Genomic DNA, 18,379 nt, shown 5'->3' on the forward strand with positions numbered 1-18,379 from the left:
ATAGACTTGTTCAATGTAGGGTTGCCACCAACCTTCAACTTGTAAAAAACACAGTATCTGAGAAGTGCTAACAAGGGAGGTGTGCCTGTATTAGTCAGTCATCAGTAAAACTTCTGTAGTTTTAAAGGAAAATGCCAAAGTCCTTGAGATAGTGGGGCAGTCCGGGCTTTGAAGCCACACACATCTAAGTTAGAATCTGGATCTGCCATCTCTTATCTGCATAGGGAATCTTGGACAAGTTATTTAAACCCCAGTTATCTATATGGTAAGGTACTTGTGGAGATTAAAAGAGGTAATCCACGTAACATGCTTAGCATGGTTACTAGTGCTTAAATAATGCAAGCTATTGTTAACTCGTATAATCTATTATTATTACATCAAATTGGGGCTTCCAGTAGGCACTGTAATAAAAGCCATAATTTTCAATGGAGTGTCCTGGAGAGATTTGAGGACTGGGCAGCAATGGACACCAGGGGCTGAAGTGGGGCAATCCTGGCATCCACAGGTAGGATCTGGTTCAGTCTGGAATCCAGGAGCACAGAAACGTTCAAGACTGCTAAAAGGGGATTGAATGAAGCATTGCAGGTAAAGCCCTTTGCCAGGTGTCTGGCAGATTTCAAGCAATCAGTATATAGTTGGTAAATAAATGAGACTCACTAGGAGCAGCTGCGAGCCTTTGAGAAGCAGCCAGAGAGGCAGCTGAGGAGCAGAACTGCCAGAGGAGCCGTGAATTCCGCCTAGCAGTGCCCTTGACCTGGACCACCTGCACACACACAGCCTTGGTCCTGTGGCATTTCAGTGCTGCTTCTCATCGCTGATGCCAAGACACAGCCTGGGTGGATGAGGGGGCTGGGAGGCAGATTCAAATAAAACCCCTAGAAAAAAAGAGACTGTTTCAAATATCACAGATCATAATAGCAGTCCTTCCAAAAAGTCCTATTATTGATGTGCGATTAGCTGTGTTGTGGAATTAAAGCCATGTGTTTTGAAATATCATTTTTGCCATTTTCTAAAAAGCCTGTGTGAAGGAAGAAATGAGGTGAGTGACCACAGATAAAAAGAAGCCAGATAATTAGTACACTTCACTTCTCAACACATCACTTTGGTGGCGCTCCCTTTATACACAGGTGCAACCCAAGGTCCCTCCCCACAGTTTTTTCAGACAGAGAGTGGGCTCTTACAGTCACACATAATGAAACTTCAAATATTCAAGTATGCATTTAGAAAACAGCAAGTAAAGATAAAGGAGATCAAAGGCACATTTGAAAAGAGATTCAGATATCTATTTGGAAAACAGGGAGAGTTACAATAACCAACGTAAATATACATGTGAAAAAAAATTCAGATATACATTTGAAAAAAGAGGAGTCACAGGGTTAGCAGAGCAAAGGGAGGTTAGATATTGAGAGAGTAAAATATTAAGACTATTTTTTAGTTAGAAACTGTTCGTTGCATTTAGAAGAAATCTGGGGAGAGGAAGTGCGTGCAGATTTCTCCCATGACTGTTAATAGACAGATTTTGAGTTTCTTGAGGGCAGGTGCTGAATCTTTCCCATTGTTTCACAGTTCAGTGCCTTCTTGAGCACAGCTCAGTACTTACTTTAAAAAAAATAAAAACATTACAAAGAGAAGCTCAGTTTTTCTCAAGCTTCAGTTTGAAGCAAAGAGGATTCAGTAAAAACAAAACAAAACCGTGCAGGCCTCCTGTTTCCTGCTGTAGATGCTAAGCTGTATGAGGGCAGGGGATGCATCTTACTTAACTCCTATCCCTGGTTCCTAGCTCAGTGCCTGACACAAGGTGGGCCCTCAATGAATGAATAAATTGGATTATGTCATGGCAAAATTTTCAGGCAGGTCACAGAATACCTGGAGTTGAGAAAAAGGAGAGAAAATCGAGCCATGGGGCCTGGCAGCAGCATTTCAATGGGGGATGGGGTAGGACATGGCTCTCTGCTTTTATGGGGCACGTTTTCCATGTCTGCAATCACTTGCTGGTTCTTTCTTCCTCACGTGTTTCCTGGGCAATGCGTCACTATGGACGATCTCAGTTTACAGCTGAGCGCCTGTGGCTCAGCGTGGTTAAGCCCCTGCCCCACCAGGAGCTGGAGGCTGGAGGAGTGGACTAGATGATCTCTGAGGTATCCTTCAGGGCCAACTTTCATTGCTCTGAGATCTCCTGGGCTACCCCTGTGGCCTTTCACGGCCACAGAACTGGAAAACAGAGCGGCAAACGTTTGGCCTCAGGTGGATCAGATTTTCCAATGTTTGAATTTTTCAGTTTCCGTCTGGGTGACCTGTGTTAAGAAGAGGTGAGCTGCATGTATCCAGCTGCATTTAATCCATGTATTAAATGAAGTGGAGAGTTTTGTGATGATACTAACACACTTAGGCGACCGAATATGTCAGAACAAAGGGAAACGTCACCTTCTTCTGAGTCATGTGTTTGGCTCTGAGGATGGAGCCTCGGTCATGGAATACAGTCCAGGACTCCATCTCTTGCTTTGGCTGTAGAAACAGAGACCTGGGTCAGTAAGGAGCCATTTGTCAACACTCATTGAAATTCTGGAAACCAAGCCCATCTCTGCTCTGCATTTCAGAGCTCATGGCACGTGTGAAAGAGAAGGATCTACCCTGGTGACCTGGCCCAAGGTTTCTGAAATCCAGCTTAACCTATAAGTAGTACTTGAGTCATGGTATAAAGTTCCTACAGGGCAGCTTTCTAATGAGATGTTCAATTCTAACAAAGATGCTCGTTAGTCTCTCCTTGAGTTCCAAATCCTATGTGAGAGGAGAGAGAGAGAGAGAGAGAGAGAGAGAGAGAGAGAGAGAGAGAGAGAGAAGCCGAACTGCAAAACAAAACAAAAAACCAAATAAGACCCTTAAACAAAAGGAACCATGTAGCAAACATCATCACATTGGAATCTAAACCTGCAGAAAGTTTATTTTGCAAATGAACTTCTCCATGAATTGGCTCTAAAAAAAAAAAAACAGCCCTTGCTCATTCTAAATCCCACTCCTGATTTCTGTGTAGCTGTGCACGTCTAAGGCTAGGTCATCTTTTTCCTTCCTTCACTGTAACCCAACTTTGCAAGGAAACTTGGAATGGTGAACTCAGTCCCCCCATCAGAGTTTGGTGCACCGCTCTGTGGGGACTCGCCCTCACACGCATTCTGCCACGCCGGGCATGGGTCAGCCTGTCTTCAAGGCATGTGATACTGTGGCTTCTGGCCCTTCCTTTGGAAGATAGATCTGCCATGTAATGAGTCAAGCAGATCGTTCATCAGCTCTGTTTTTTAATAAAACATGAATAGTACAGTTTATGGCTTCCACTGTTCAAACAGCAGTTGAGCCTAAGAGGAATTATTCATCTTAATGGTTCTAACCCTCATTTCCAAGCAGCCATGCTGCTTTATCAAGCTTTCACCTGAATTAGAGAGTGACTGGCCTTGGAAAAAGTGGGCTCCCCAGGAGCTGAAAAGAGCCTTCCCAGGATGGTGGGCAGCTGGGATGTCCATAGGCCTGTCATCCGGCTCCTTGTCACTGCAGACAGTCCCTCTGTCACCCCTGGGATGGCAGGATGCAGGATGGGGGCTGGAGTCTGTGAGGTTCAGCATGTGTTTGTCCATGTCTCAAAGACACGCAGACTCCTAGGAAAGCCTAGATGAAAACCTCCCTTTTCCTCCTCACACTGCCAGAAAAACATCCTCCTATTAAGTTAAACTGAACTTAAACCTGTGGAATGTTCCTGGGAAATCAGCAACCACGAGGGAGGCAGGCTAGGAACTGAAAAAATTCTCTGCAACAAGGTTACTGTTAGGCCCAGCACACCAGTGTTGCTTGCTACTACTATATTAGCTCCCTTTCACAGAGGAAGAAACTGAAGCTGAGATTTTCATAAGAGAGAATGATGGAGCCCTGACTCACACCCACATCTTCTGATTCCAAGTCAGATGTGATTTCTATAGCATCCTTTGCTGCCCAAGTGCACCGAATTAGGGCCCTGATGGAGGCAGAGTCTAAACCCAAAGGAACAGTTGATGCTGGGGCCATGGGACTGCAGGGTCGAGCTGGAAGCAAGTATTCAGGTGGGATCAGTCTGAGGCCCTCAATTCATGCTATGAGGTGACTGTCTATAGGTGAGGCAGACCCAAACCCTTCAAAACACTGATCACCCCTGTCCATGTCTCTCCAGCCTCCTTTGCTTCACTCTTAGGTGAGCTCATGATTTTTTGAGGTGACCTGGACCGCAAGATCAATGCCATATTTAACAGGCCAAGATCTAAAGAACCAGCCTCTTATGGCAAGCTCCAATTTTGGTTAAGGGGCTACAACTTCTGAGCTGTTACATGGGTGCTGTGTTCGTGAAAAGTCAGGAGCACGCGAAGATTTTGTTTTTCAGATTGTTGATGGCATTCAAGAGATTGCTAATATCTTTTTACTGTTCCATTGCTGCAAATGCCTTTGCCCAGATAAGAAAGATTTCAGCAAAAGAGTTTCTTAATGAAATATCGCCTGATGCCAGGTTACCACTCAGAAGGCAGCGGTGGATGGGTTCCATTGAAGGATGCAGTTCACTCCCACAGCTGACAGCTGATTAATGTGTGTTAATTAGGAACCCTGTCTCCCTCCCTGATCACCTGAATCTTCTTCTAAGCCCAGCAGAGTGTATATATCGTGCCCATGTGGGTAACCTCATGGCATACTTTGGCTTTGACTTTGGACGTTTATATAAAGGCTCAGTTGCCAACATGAATAGCTTTCTTTCTTTCCAGGGGAAATACAAGATGGAAAGAGTTATAGGAACCAGAAGTCCTGCCTTTCAGTTTTCTTATATCAAGAGCAAGTGATATTTCTGCTGAGGCAGTGTCTTTTGAGCAGTTTAGCGGTGTAGGTTGCCACATTTATTTCACAGGAAAGGAGTGAATCCATCAGGCCACTGAGCTTATAAGTACTACCCTGGCAGCCAGCCACCAAAATATAAATACTCTAAATGGACTAAAGGAAATGTTCATTCTGTTGTTTAGAATTGGACACATCCCAGGAAGGTAAACTTAATCTTTTTGAGGACTGCTGTTATAGGGCTGAATGGAATATGCATTTGTTTATCTCCTTTGTGATCTTTTTGTCTTCCCGGTGATACATTATGTATTTGTGATACGAAGCATTTCAGCTGTCTCGCTCAATAGCCTCGCATTAGCTGATTGTTCGGTCCCCAGATTGCCATCGTTAAACAGCTTCAGCCTCAGCTCCGTCCAATCTGGGACCTGTTAGGGAGAGAAGTGGAACCAAAGAGGCCAGATTCCAACAGAAACAAAGCCGGGTGGAATTAGGGGGAAATCATTCCAGAGCCCAGTGAGTTGAGCTCTGCACTTCTTAGTCTTTATCTTCTAAAATATCTGAAGGAATTTTGGTACTTCTTGGCATAATGAGGGAAAAAATAATGCCTCAAAAAGTTTGAAAAAAATTAAAGCCGTCTGTGGAAAAAAGGTGGGAAGAATACCCCATAACACCACAGTTCAGAAAAACCATAGTTTATGAGACACATGCTGTGTATTTCATGGATATGCAAATGTTCTTTTATTAAAGAGAAAGATCTACAGTATATATTTTCACCTAACTACCACATCTTAAGTAATCAGCTCAGGCTCTTATGATGAAATCTTTAATTACTAGAAGTGTATTAGTTAGATGTAGAATGAATGATGTGCTGCATTTTATTGCTTCACATGATACAGCCATTTGTGCCATAAATTCATTGACCTAATCTTAGACGATGTGTCCTGTAAGACAGACATGATCCATTATTTCTTAAGTGACAGTTTTTTCCCCAAATAATTTTTTGCTTCATCAGAAAGATTGCCTTATTGTATTTTTAGACTAGTGTTCGGAATTGAAATGTAACAAGACAAGGAGACACTCACATTCACACTCCTTACCCAAAACGAGATTGTCAGAAACTGTCACACTATTACCTAAACACCGTGGGATGCTGCAGAAAATCAAGTAGGGTAACCATTAGGCTTTTGCTTTAACTGGAAAATTTGATGAAATAGAATTTGCTTCGAACTTTGATGTCTGTAATTCTTTTTATGTGAAATAGATAAAATGTGGTGGAGAATTCTCATTGGATAATTGGGATAGATCTGTGAGCATTCCTTATTCGTCAATGAATTACTGAAAGTGAAGGGAGAACATTTAAGTTATATTTAGGTTACTTTTTGTGACTCTACGTGAAAATATTTATTTAGCTTGAGGAAACAGAGGAATCCTCTGGAGGCAAATAATTCAATCTGGCGATTTGAAGACCAATTAAGGATTTCAGAAAACTCTTTCCCCTTATGGTTAAAAAATACGATCCAAAAGAAATATGCCAGAAAATTTGGTATTTTTTTAAATTAGCTTAATTCATTGATAATTTTTTTTAGTTCATAATTAAAGAGGCTATATTTGATCCTTCACTTCAAGCTTAAAAGTTTACATTTTAGGCTATCGATGCCTAACATTGAAACAGAATCAGGTGGCTTTATTTCATATTGGAATTTAAATGTCATGTCATTATACATTAACTTTTTAAAAATGATCAGGTTTTAAAAATAATAACTTACATGCATCAAGTTTTCACTACTAGTTTCTTTAACCTTTATCTAGATGAGAATTTTGAGAGTCTGATAGATTCTGTGTGTCTCTTCTCATCAGAGGCAATTCTGTGCTTATTTGTAAATTAGACATCTCAACTATGAAAAAAAAACAAACCTCTTAATTCTGGAGAAACTTGAAACACTGTAGTGAAACGCAGGAGTATCTTAGCATTGATTTTATTGTTTTTGCAACAAGCATTTTGAAAGGGTATTTTCATATGAGACTAAACAAAAAGCTAATGTGTGCCAATAAGTATTTGTCATTCAATCTCACACCATCGAGTATATCACCTGCGGATATCAGTGGGAATAAAAGTGCGAAGGAAAAGAGTGGATTTACACAAACAGACTTACATCTGCCACGAGTGTGTATACTCACAATCACATAGTAGCATGCCACCACTGTTTACAGTCTAGGAAAGCTGAGAGTTCAATGAGATGAGTAATCAAATGCCCAGCATATGTTGTTTTTGCATTGTTTATGTGACCAATCATTATTAAAATTTATCATCTTTTAATGCTATCAGTTTACCATAGTTAAAAAAAGCAACATGCACCAGCAACAGAACAACAGACTCTCTCCTCAACAAAAACAGGTTCCATTTAGAGCAATATTGGAACCAGGGCTTTACTGAAGAGAGAAGCAAATTCAATGAACTCACCATCGCATTGTGTTTCAGAATTCTTCCTCTGTTGCTGTATGGCTTGAGTGCTGAGGAAATGACCAAAAAAAAAAAAAAAAAAAAGAAAGAAAGAAAGAAAAAGAAAAAAAGATTGTGTATGTAATGTTCAGTCAAAAAAGTAAGGCACTGAAAGAACCATTGAAAATTTTGACATCTGTTTATCTGTTTATAGCTATGGCAAGATTACTCGTATTAATTCTTGTTTAAAATGCCATATGAAGGAAAGACATTTGTGCAAACAAGAGTCGTATTTGAATTGTAGATCATGTCTTCACCATCTGTGAGAGCTGATGGTGTTACAAAATTAATGTGTTAATGAAATCACAATAATTTCTCCAAAGTAATGGGTTCTGAAGCCGAGAATGACTATTTTTTGAACTTTGATGTCTAGTGATTTCCAGTTGGGAAAAGCTCTCAGCCTTTAATTAGTTCTGCAGCCCAACTTTAAAATAAATTTGGTGATGTCTCTCTTTTGCCAGGAGTAGATTTGAAGGGGGGAAAAGCCATAAAAACTTTTGGAAAACGTTCTCTTGGTGTTTGAAAAGTTGTTAAATAAGACTGCCTGCCAAGAAATGTCACCAAAAATTCTGACTACTGAGAGCGAGTGGGCAAACAGCTCAAAAAATAATTCTAGCTTGCTGCAACATCACAGGTTGGGAATAGCTAAACCTCACACCGACTTCATGACTAATTCCAAGTTTCCCCTTGGAAGCCAGACATAATGATGTTCAGTGCTATGTGTTATTGGTTAACACAGCACACCCCTTCCAACTGCATTATCCAACAGTCAATGGTGTAAAGTGACTTTGCATGAGGAGAATTTTAAGGGTCTATATTTCAAAGTCCACTGAACTTGCTGGAGAATTCTTCTCACCAAAACTATTTAGATTTGCATGTACAATGAGCCTCTTTGACCAGTGAAACTATGTGGGCAGGTATATGTACTCTTTTTTTTTTTGTTGTTAGATCTACCTTAAAGTCATGCTTAAATGGGATAACACAGTTTCTTTTTCTTTTTTTAAAATAGGAGATGGTGGTAATTGCTATTCTGAAGAGTTCATATTTATAAAGCAATTCTGGCTTCCAAAGAGAAATTGTTTTACAAACATTTAAGAATTGTACCTTTTAGAAGGAAACACTTCCGCCTGTTTGAAAAATTATGATAAAGTTCGGAAGAACCTTCATGTAAAACATGAAACGCTAGCTACCAAAGGAAATTGTTTACCTTACTTTTTTCTTCTTTATTACTGTGTTGTAGGTATGTGACTGGTGTAAGCACATAAGACACACAAAAGAATACCTGGATTTTGGGGACGGGGAAAGAAGGCTTCAGTTCTGCAGTGCAAAATGTCTCAATCAGTACAAAATGGACATTTTCTACAAAGAGACACAGGCCAATCTTCCAGCTGGGCTGTGCAGCACATTACACCCTCCCATGGAAAATAAAGCAGAAGGCACTGGGGTGCAGCTGCTCACTCCAGACTCTTGGAATATCCCTCTAACAGATGCTCGCAGGAAGGCCCCCTCCCCGGCGGCTGCAGCTGGCCAAAGCCAGGGCCCTGGCCCATCGGTGTCCACCACCGTCTCTCCATCTGACACTGCCAACTGCTCTGTTACTAAAATCCCTACGCCAGTGCCCAAGTCCATGCCCATTAGCGAGACTCCAAACATCCCTCCTGTCTCCGTCCAGCCACCTGCTAGCATCGGGCCTCCCCTCGGCGTCCCGCCTCGCAGCCCTCCCATGGTGATGACCAACCGCGGCCCGGTACCGCTGCCCATCTTCATGGAACAGCAGATCATGCAGCAGATCCGCCCGCCCTTCATTCGCGGCCCGCCGCACCACGCCTCCAACCCTAACAGCCCTCTCTCCAACCCCATGCTCCCCGGCATCGGGCCCCCGCCCGGCGGCCCCAGGAACCTGGGCCCCACCTCCAGTCCCATGCACCGGCCCATGCTGTCGCCCCATATCCACCCCCCGAGCACCCCGACCATGCCCGGGAACCCTCCGGGTCTGCTACCGCCGCCACCTCCGGGCGCGCCCTTGCCGAGTCTCCCCTTCCCGCCAGTGAGCATGATGCCAAATGGCCCGATGCCCGTGCCCCAGATGATGAATTTCGGGCTGCCGTCGCTCGCCCCGCTGGTGCCGCCCCCCACCTTGCTCGTGCCATACCCCGTGATCGTGCCCCTGCCCGTGCCCATCCCCATCCCTATTCCCATCCCTCACATCAATGATTCCAAGCCCCCCAACGGATTTTCCAGCAACGGGGAGAACTTCATTCCGAGCGCCCCCGGCGACTCCTCGGCGGCAGGAGGCAAGCCTGGCGGACACTCCCTGTCCCCCCGGGACTCCAAGCAGGGCTCGTCCAAGTCCGCGGACTCACCGCCCGGCTGCTCCGGCCAGGCCCTGAGCTTGGCGCCCGCGGAGCACGGCCGGAGCGAGGTGGTGGACCTGACGCGGCGCGCCGGCAGCCCCCCGGGCGCGGGCGGCCAGCTCGGCTTCCCCGGCGTGCTGCAGGGCCCGCAGGACGGCGTCATCGACCTGACCGTGGGCCACCGGGCCCGGCTGCACAACGTGATCCACCGCGCGCTGCACGCGCACATCAAGGCGGAGCGCGAGCCGGGCGCCGCGGAGCGCAGGACCTGCGGCGGCTGCAGGGATGGCCACTGCAGCCCGCCCGCCGCCGGCGACCCGGGCCCTGGCGCGCCCGCGGGCCCCGAGGCCGCCGCGGCCTGCAATGTCATTGTGAACGGCACGCGCGGCGGCGCCGCCGAGGGCGCCAAGGGCGCGGAGCCGCCGCCTGAGCAGCCCCAGCCGCCGCCGCCTCCCGCGCCCCCCAAGAAGCTGCTGTCGCCGGAGGAGCCCGCGGTGAGCGAGCTGGAGTCCGTCAAAGAGAACAACTGTGCTTCCAACTGCCACCTGGACGGGGAGGCGGCCAAAAAGCTGATGGGGGAGGAGGCCCTGGCGGGAGGCGACAAGTCAGACCCGAACCTTAATAACCCCGCGGACGAGGACCACGCGTATGCTCTGCGTATGCTGCCCAAGACGGGCTGCGTGATCCAGCCTGTGCCAAAACCCGCGGAGAAGACTGCCATGGCGCCGTGCATCATCTCCTCGCCCATGCTCAGCGCCGGGCCCGAGGACCTGGAGCCTCCGCTCAAAAGGAGGTGCCTCCGAATTAGAAATCAGAATAAGTAAAAGGTTTGTATGTACACTGGGGCTTTTCTCCACACGAGTCAGCGCACCCCTCCTTCCTTCTTACAGGGCAGAGGCGCGCGAGAGAGTTGTATTGATAATCATGGTTTTACCTTACGTGTTTTACAGTACACCTTGTGTGGTCACACACTATCATCATCTTGATCCAACATCATTCCCATTTTACAGATGAGGAAACTGACTCACAGCATGTAAGTGCCATGCCCAGGGTCACTTACTTAAGGATAAAGCCAATTCTTGAACCTGCATTGAAACACTATCTACTAATTACACTTTTATTATTAGGCTCATCCCTGTAAGTAGAAGAGGATGTGGGGAGGAAGGAGAGATTACTTGGGACCGGTAAATGTTCAGTCATGAGGTTACAGGACTGTGCTAAAAGGCAAGCTGAGCCACTTCTTGGAGCTGGTAGAGTCACTGGCAGAATGTCCTAATTCACCAAATGTTCTCAATAACCAGGGGATTCCATCTGCACGATGAGAATAAAATCTAACCTTCTTACATGCTATGCCAACTGAACCCAGGCCACGAAGCCCCATTTGCCTGGTAGGGTGTTGGAGCAGCTCGTGTTCACGGGGTCTCTTCCTTCATTTGTCACCAACCAGCATTTCCCGGGGTGGGCCTCAAGCATCACTGACCAGCTTTGCTTTCTCCCCTTTTGGGGCTCATCAGCTCAGTGGGTGAGGTGCTCACCTCTCCAGGCAGTGGGAGGCATTGACAGGGAAAAGGGCAACATCACCAAAGTGGGTGAGAGCGCACATCTCTGACCTCTGGCAGGGGAGGGTCCGGAATCCTGCTTAATACCAAGTGAACCATAAATAACGAGTCCAGAATTTCAGTAAGGGGGAGGGAAACTAGCCTGCGTGGCTGCCCACTGTAGCCAGATGTGGCCTCATTTGTTTGATCCTCCCAACAATCCTGGTGGAATAAGCATCGTCTGCGTCTTACCAAGGAGGAAAATAAGGCTTGGAGATGTTGCCCAAATCAGAGCTGGTAAGTGAGGGAACCACTATTCAACTCAGGCCTGCTGGATCCAGAGCCTGAGCGCTCTCCTCTGTCCACAAGGACAGCAAACAGGCTAATGTTCTGCTGAAGTTTATCAACTATTTATGGAGAGGAAAGGAAGGGAAATGAATATTTACTGAGCACATAACTTATGCACAGCTCTTTCCGGGAGTTGGGGGTTACAAAGGTGAATATGGTGCAGTGCCTGCCCTCAAGGCACTTATAGTCTGGTGGAAATGTACACCAGGGAGGAAGGAGGCCTGGGTAGGAGAAGTGGACCTTCTAGGAAGAACAGTTGCTCACGTTGGTATGTGCAGGTCCTTCTCTAAGTGGTTTTCAGTATTTATTTGGGTCAGGATCCATTTGGCTATTGTTATTGTCTTCATTTTACCGATGAGGAAACTAAGACATAGAAATTAAGTAACTTGCCCAAGATTACCAAGTTAATAAGCAGCATTGAGATTCAAATGTAGGCTGTCTGACTCCAGGGCTACGTTTTCTTTGAACCACTGTAGGAGAATATGTTAATTGGTCCCTTTATTACCCTACTTGATAAAATTCTTTTATCCACCTCAGTTGTCTTGGGGGAAAGTTCCTAGACAAAAACCAAGCCTACCTACCAACTTCTCTAAGTGTTTAGATGGTGTTTGTTGGTTTGTTTTTAGCGTGCTCAGTTTTTTTTTTTCAGCAACAACAATGAAAAACCTAGAATACCAACCCATTACTCCACGGTAGGAAATATAGATGTGGACCAGAACACTTGATGTGGTGTGTCCAAACCATTGTCTCTAAGTCAGCATATTTACATGGGCACCTACCTCACTTATAGCCAGGAGTTTGCTTGGGAAGCTCAGAGCCAGTGAAAGGGGCCTTACTGGGTGGTGTGAGAAGGGTTTCTCAGCCACCATAGTCTGAGGCTTCCTTTTCCACTGATGGCTTTGCCAGTAGGAGCAGAATACTAAAAATCAGTTCACCAATCCTCGATTTTATATCTGCAAGTTCTGCTCTCCAAAGACAGTCTCAGCCTTCTCATAGTCACCTCAATTGAAAATGCCCCTGATTTCTCTACCAGAGTAATTTAATCTGGTTGACAAAGCAGTGAGTAATGGGAAGATGTGGGACAAAAAAAAGTGATGGCGGGCTTCCCTGGTGGCGCAGTGGTTGAGAGTCCGCCTGCCGATGCAGGGGACGCGGGTTCGTGCCCCGGTCCGGGAAGATCCCACATGCCGCGGAGCGGCTGGGCCCGTGAGCCATGGCCGCTGAGCCTGCGCGTCCGGAGCCTGTGCTCCGCAATGGGAGAGGCCACAACAGTGAGAGGCCCACGTACCGCAAAAAAAAAAAAAAAAAAAAAAAAAAGTGATGGCCTTTAGAAAGCCAGAAAAGCATCAGGAATTGTAATTTTAAACACATTCTAGTGTCACTCATTCAAATGACATTAAAGGAAGAACGAGAGGGTGAAAGATTTTACTACCATTGCTCAAGGGAGAAGTGACCAGGTCAGGAAGAGTGTCACTAGTCCATAAGTAGTATAGGGTCAAAAGAATATAAAAGCATTAAATATATGATGGCTATTTGGATGATATATGTTTCTGAATAAAGAGTCAGGCTAGGGTCTTGTATGTGGACCAGAGTCGTTACTAAAAATATTAACCTGGCTTCAGTCATTTTCAGAAGATGCAATGATGAAATTGCCCATATCCCCCTGAGATTGGAAAATTCTTTTTATGATGGGTCCCGCAAGAAATTACAGCTTTTCTCTAAAGCCAGAGACTCTCAGGCTTTGCCAGCTACAGTGGGGTGACAAGGTGAGTGATTTAAGGTGGGGGAAGAACGCCTCTGCTCCACTAAATCGCATTGCCTCTTGCCCTCTGTAGTTCCGTGTCAGCTCACAGCACAGTCTCAACCTGCCGTAATTCACTCACGTTCTCTGACCCTTCCTGATTTTCTGTGCACACGTGGTGCTGTTTTTCTTCTGTGCCTTCAGAAACCCAGCCTATGCATATGGTTACGGAAACTGGAAATGCATCTGTTCAGTAAAGAACTGCATGGCTTTTGTGCCCTGACAGTGAACACTGTTTGGTGACAAGTTAAAGCCAAAGGGGAAAGCACTAAAAAAACAAAACCAAACCTGGGCTGAGTTGTGGTGGGTGAGGCGCAGGTGAGTGATTTCTCCTTGTGCTTGTTGGTGACTCATTGTCAGTAACTTTCGTCTAGGTTCTTCATTTTCACTATGCCCACCATTTTCATACTGTATTACTATTTTTAAAAATCATTTAAAATAGATTCAAAGCAGACTGTGTCTTGAAATCAGTAATCCAGGCAGCTACAGTTACCTTCAAAGAAGTCATCATTTTTGCTAGTTCTTGGCAAATCACAGGGTTTTCTTTTTTCCATTTTGAAGTTATTCTGTTCCCAGTTACCTGACTTTATGCATTCTGGTTTGTTGATATGATTACAAATGATTTAAATGAGCAGATATTTTCCTAGATGCAGAACCAATTAAGTTTAGTCGACGATTTTAAAAGGTTGGAAACTTCCTTTTATCTTCAACTTTTAAGATGCTTCTGTAAGCTGAAAAAAAAAATCCCCCCAAATAATAAGGGAAACAATGTATAAACATTTCCCGAACTGTTCTCTCCACAAAGAATTCCATTTATAAATGGAATACTCCTTTCTTTGTCTTTGCCTTTGAGCTTGGGGGATAGCTGTTTGTATTTGTACATTTTCTGAATTTCTACAGTTTACACTTGTTTATGGTACATTGGGGAGTTCAGAGTAACCATTTGCAAATGTTTGAAGATATTCAAAAGAAAATATCCCCCCCTCCTTGATTTTCCAGGGAAATGACATCTTCTCTTTAAGTAAAATAATCAATGGAAAAAATGTGTACCATGAGTAACCCTTTCACCCTCACTTTTTCCATTCCCGAGGAGCGGCAAGACCAAGAACTTGCCACCTTTGTGACTCCCAAATTCCTTATGTGTTTTTAAAACCAGAAAGAAAATCCAACAGTCTTGTCCCCGGCCCCCATCCCGAGATGCTCCCCTAGCCTCAACAGCAAGAGTTCCTTCCCCTTTTTGTTTTCTCTGGGAGAGCTAAAGAAGGGGGGCTGTAGTTTTGACTTTTTGGAGTTTAGAGTTTAATTATTAGTCTGGCCACGGAGTCACAATCCCAGAAAGGACTATTTCAAGAAGGGGGCAGGGGACTCGCCTCATTAGGAAAGCCGCAAGGGTGGAGGTGGCAGGTAACTTTTTGCCAGTTTGGTTTCTCCAGCTGAGAAGTTTGAGAGGATTGGCTGCCTGCAAAGTCAAGTCCAGGCAGTTGAAATGTGATTGTGGGTGCCGACTACGAAAGCAAGGAAAAGAGGAAAAACTGTGACTGAGAGGAGGAAATCAGTACAAGTAGGGTGTGCTCAGATCTCTGCCAGACTTGAGATTTTTAATGTTCTAATACTTGGTTATTGGAAACGTTCATTGGTGACGTAATCCCTGATGTTCAAGTTCTGCCCGTCTGTCAGGATGCAGATGGCTGCCCAGCTCTAGGTATAGGTTATTCAGAGAGCCAGCAGTGAGGAACGGCCAGGCCTGCGTCATGCGCACGTGTGAGTGGTGAGGACCTGAGAGAGTGCTTGCTGTGATCATTTGAGACTCACAGAGGAGAATTTTCTGGATGAACAGTGTCAAGGTTGGCCTTAGACACATCTCGTTCAGTGTTGCCAGGTCTCTTTTAACCTTTAGGAGAAGGGGGTTGAAGGAGGGTTTTAATGTGCAGGCACCTGGCTTTAGATATTATTTCAATCAGATTATGATGGGATAGGAAATGACATATGTGACCGGGTATTTAGTTCTTTCAGATGTAGCCATAGCCTTCCATCTTCAGCAGGGCTGGGGCTAGGGTGAGGGAAGAGAAGTGCTTAGTGCGCGAGCTTTAGCGACGATCCTCAGGGTCAGACAGTGCAGCGCGAGTCCTGGCCCTGATCTACAGACCTCCCGATCTGTGTGTCAGCTCCCCGGAGCTGGTCTCCATAGACTTGTCCATGCATAGCCTTCAGCTATTCCCTCTGGAATTTTGTGGAAAGCTTTATGTGCTTGTGCACGGAGGTGTTTTCTTGGGAGGAGCAGTCCATAGATTTTGGCTACAGGAAAAGTATGCCTTACATCTCTGAAAGATTATTTTATATTATCACCAAGCAATACCTGAGCAGAAATTTTTCTTGTTACTCTGAGGAAGCTGAATTAATTGTAAGTTTCCCTTAAAACTTGGAATTTATTTTTAACAATTTTTGCTGTGGACCCTTGCCTCAATAAGATTGCCTTAGTGACAAAATGCAAAGGGTGATAGACTTTTCTTCAAGTTACTATAACTTGTGAGTGCCTATGGGAAAGAAGAAAGGGGAAGCAAGGAAAGAAACAAGCTAGACACTTCCCCAGCACTTGGACTTCCAAAGTTTGTGCTGTACAGGCAGATGCTGTCCTTCAGTGGAAAACCTTCTACCCTGCTGTTGAGGCCAAGGGAGGAGAATGGCTTGAGTCGGAGAAGTGGACAGATCAGTAAACACCAGGGCATTGGCATGGCCATGTCTTGGAGCTCTACCAAGCCCCCTAGCTCCCTAGCATGCTTCTTCACCTGGAGAGGGTGTGCTTGGAAAGGTGAAAGCATTCAACCAGCTACTAACAAGCCATTGCCCAGGAGGGCACTAGAAATAAGTTCCCTGTCTGGTTTCCAATGAATCACTCCCTTGCTGGCTCGAGCGACTTCCTGGGCATCCTGGTTCAATCATTTACACCTACCTTCATGCAGACAAGCATCACAGAGGGGCAGAGGTGTTTGAGGACCAAAATCCACTGCAGCCTGGAGCACTTACCTCATGTAGTAGAACACCATCCACCACCAACACTCTGCCTTTTCCAGACTCTCTTGTTGAAGAGATTGTGTCAAAGGGACAGAGGGTGGCCATCCTGTTTTCCTTCACCCTATCCCACCCAGAATTATTTTGTGTCCTTCAGTTGCTGGTTTAAATATACATGGCTGCATGTTAAGGCAATGCATTCTGCATGTGTAAACTTTTTTTTTTTTTTACAAATGCCTCAAAAACATAAAAGGAATTCATTTCAGAGAAACAAATAAATTAGTTTAAAAGATAAACAATTTGGCACTGCCATCATCTAACAGGGTCCCATTCTCAAGGAAAAGGAGTAAATGCCATCTCAGATGCCAGCTTGCAATACTAACCACAGAGAGCTCTTCTCTAGATTTACGGATTTCCACAGCATTCTGCTTGAGAAAAAAGTAGGGTGGGGTCAGGATTGAGAATGTGCAGCCATCAGCAAGGAGGGGAAACGCACGCACACAAATTATTTCAAGGGGGTCATTTAAAAGATTCTAGTGAAAATGAGCGGAGCAAAAGCAAAGGACAATGAGAACAAAACTTTTAAAGCATCTTTTGTGCTTTAGAAAGCTCCTGAGTGGGGCTTCCCTGGTGGCGCAGTGGTTGAGAGTCCGCCTGCCGATGCAGGGGACACGGGTTCGTGCCCCGGTCCGGGAAGATCCCACATGCCGCGGAGCGGCTACTGCCCGTGAGCCATGGCCGCTGAGCCTGCGCGTCCGGAGCCTGTGCTCCGCAACGGGAGAGGCCACAACAGTGAGAGGCGCGCCTACCGCAAAAAAAAAAAAAAAGCTCCTGAGTGTACTAAACATTCTTAAATTGACAGCATTCAAGTAGCTCCTGATATCCCTTAACTCTGAGCTCCTAGGACTGAGCTGTGGCCATAAGCAACAACATGCTTGTGCAATTTTACCAAACACACAAGTCTGAATAGAGAGAAGGGAACACGAGAGCAGAACTGCCTTTCCACGTGGGCGTGGGGTCAGGACTGGGTCAATCAAAGCTGTCCGGCACTCCCCGGCCTCATTCCATCCAGACAGTTGGCTGCAACGCTGGCTGTCTCATCAGTTCCCCCTTTGAACCTCTGCTTTGTTGTCTTTCTTCGATAGCAAGCTGTGTTTTGTTTTGGGTAAAAAGGGAAATAAGAATGCGACAGAAGAACAGAAGGGAGAAACATACATTATGGACCCGTTGGATATGAAACATTGACCTAATGTCCAAAAAATGCAATTAAAAAGCATATCTCTCCCTCATTTGCATGGCTTATTTCCCCAGACATGTTTTTGGTATTGAAAATGAATGGTATTCCCATATAACATGTGTCCCAATTTGTAATGATATCCTCCTTGCAGCTGGCTTCGTTCTCCAACTGTTTCTAAGATGTTACTGTCTTAAATTTGAGCCAACCTACAATAACAAATTATCTAGAAGCAAAGTGGCTAAGTTGCATTTGGTGAGAGAAGGGGAAACCCTATATTTCATCCTTCAACTCTTGTTTTGGAAATTCAGACCGTAGCATGATCTTTTTCTAAGGAAATCTATACACGCACACTTTAAAAATTGTGCCTATTGGGTGTTGTGAGAGCAAGAATGATCAGGTTTAAGTTTCTCTGCAAAGTTCTGCATCCCATCAACAAGCCCTTTTGATATTTTAAACCCATATTTAGAGTAATTTCAAGATATTTGGAGCACATGTGGTTAAATGTAAAACTTTGTCATTATGATTTGTTAGATGCTTATACTTTAAATATTTATAAGCCATTTTTAAGTACTTTATCCAAAAGCTTTCTCCCACTAGAATACTACAATTGAGTGGTATCTGAGCATCATCTGAGCATCTAGTAGATACAGGGTGAAGTCACTGCAGCATGCATGCACGTTCTTCCTGCTTTTCTGGTTTTAATTCAAATGTCGTTTTTAGTAGATTCAGCTTATTTTTTAAATGTATAAGAAG

General features: G+C 45.0%; 1 protein-coding gene across 4 annotated transcripts in view; it reads left to right on the forward strand.

Moving 5' to 3' along the window:
• SOBP (sine oculis binding protein homolog) overlaps nucleotides 1-18,379 on the forward strand; it is a 158,729-nt gene that overhangs the window by 130,278 nt on the left and 10,072 nt on the right. For all 4 annotated transcript variants that reach the window (XM_079938675.1, XM_079938677.1, XM_079938674.1 and 1 more), the window contains one exon: nucleotides 8,580-10,520. In XM_079938675.1, coding sequence (XP_079794801.1) covers nucleotides 8,580-10,517 — 1,938 coding nt within the window. In that variant the 3' untranslated portion in view covers nucleotides 10,518-10,520. The remainder of the gene's footprint in view (nucleotides 1-8,579; nucleotides 10,521-18,379) is intronic.

The sequence above is a fragment of the Stenella coeruleoalba genome (genome assembly GCF_951394435.1).
Source record: "Stenella coeruleoalba genome assembly, chromosome: 12".
NCBI classification, from domain to species: domain Eukaryota; kingdom Metazoa; phylum Chordata; class Mammalia; order Artiodactyla; family Delphinidae; genus Stenella; species Stenella coeruleoalba.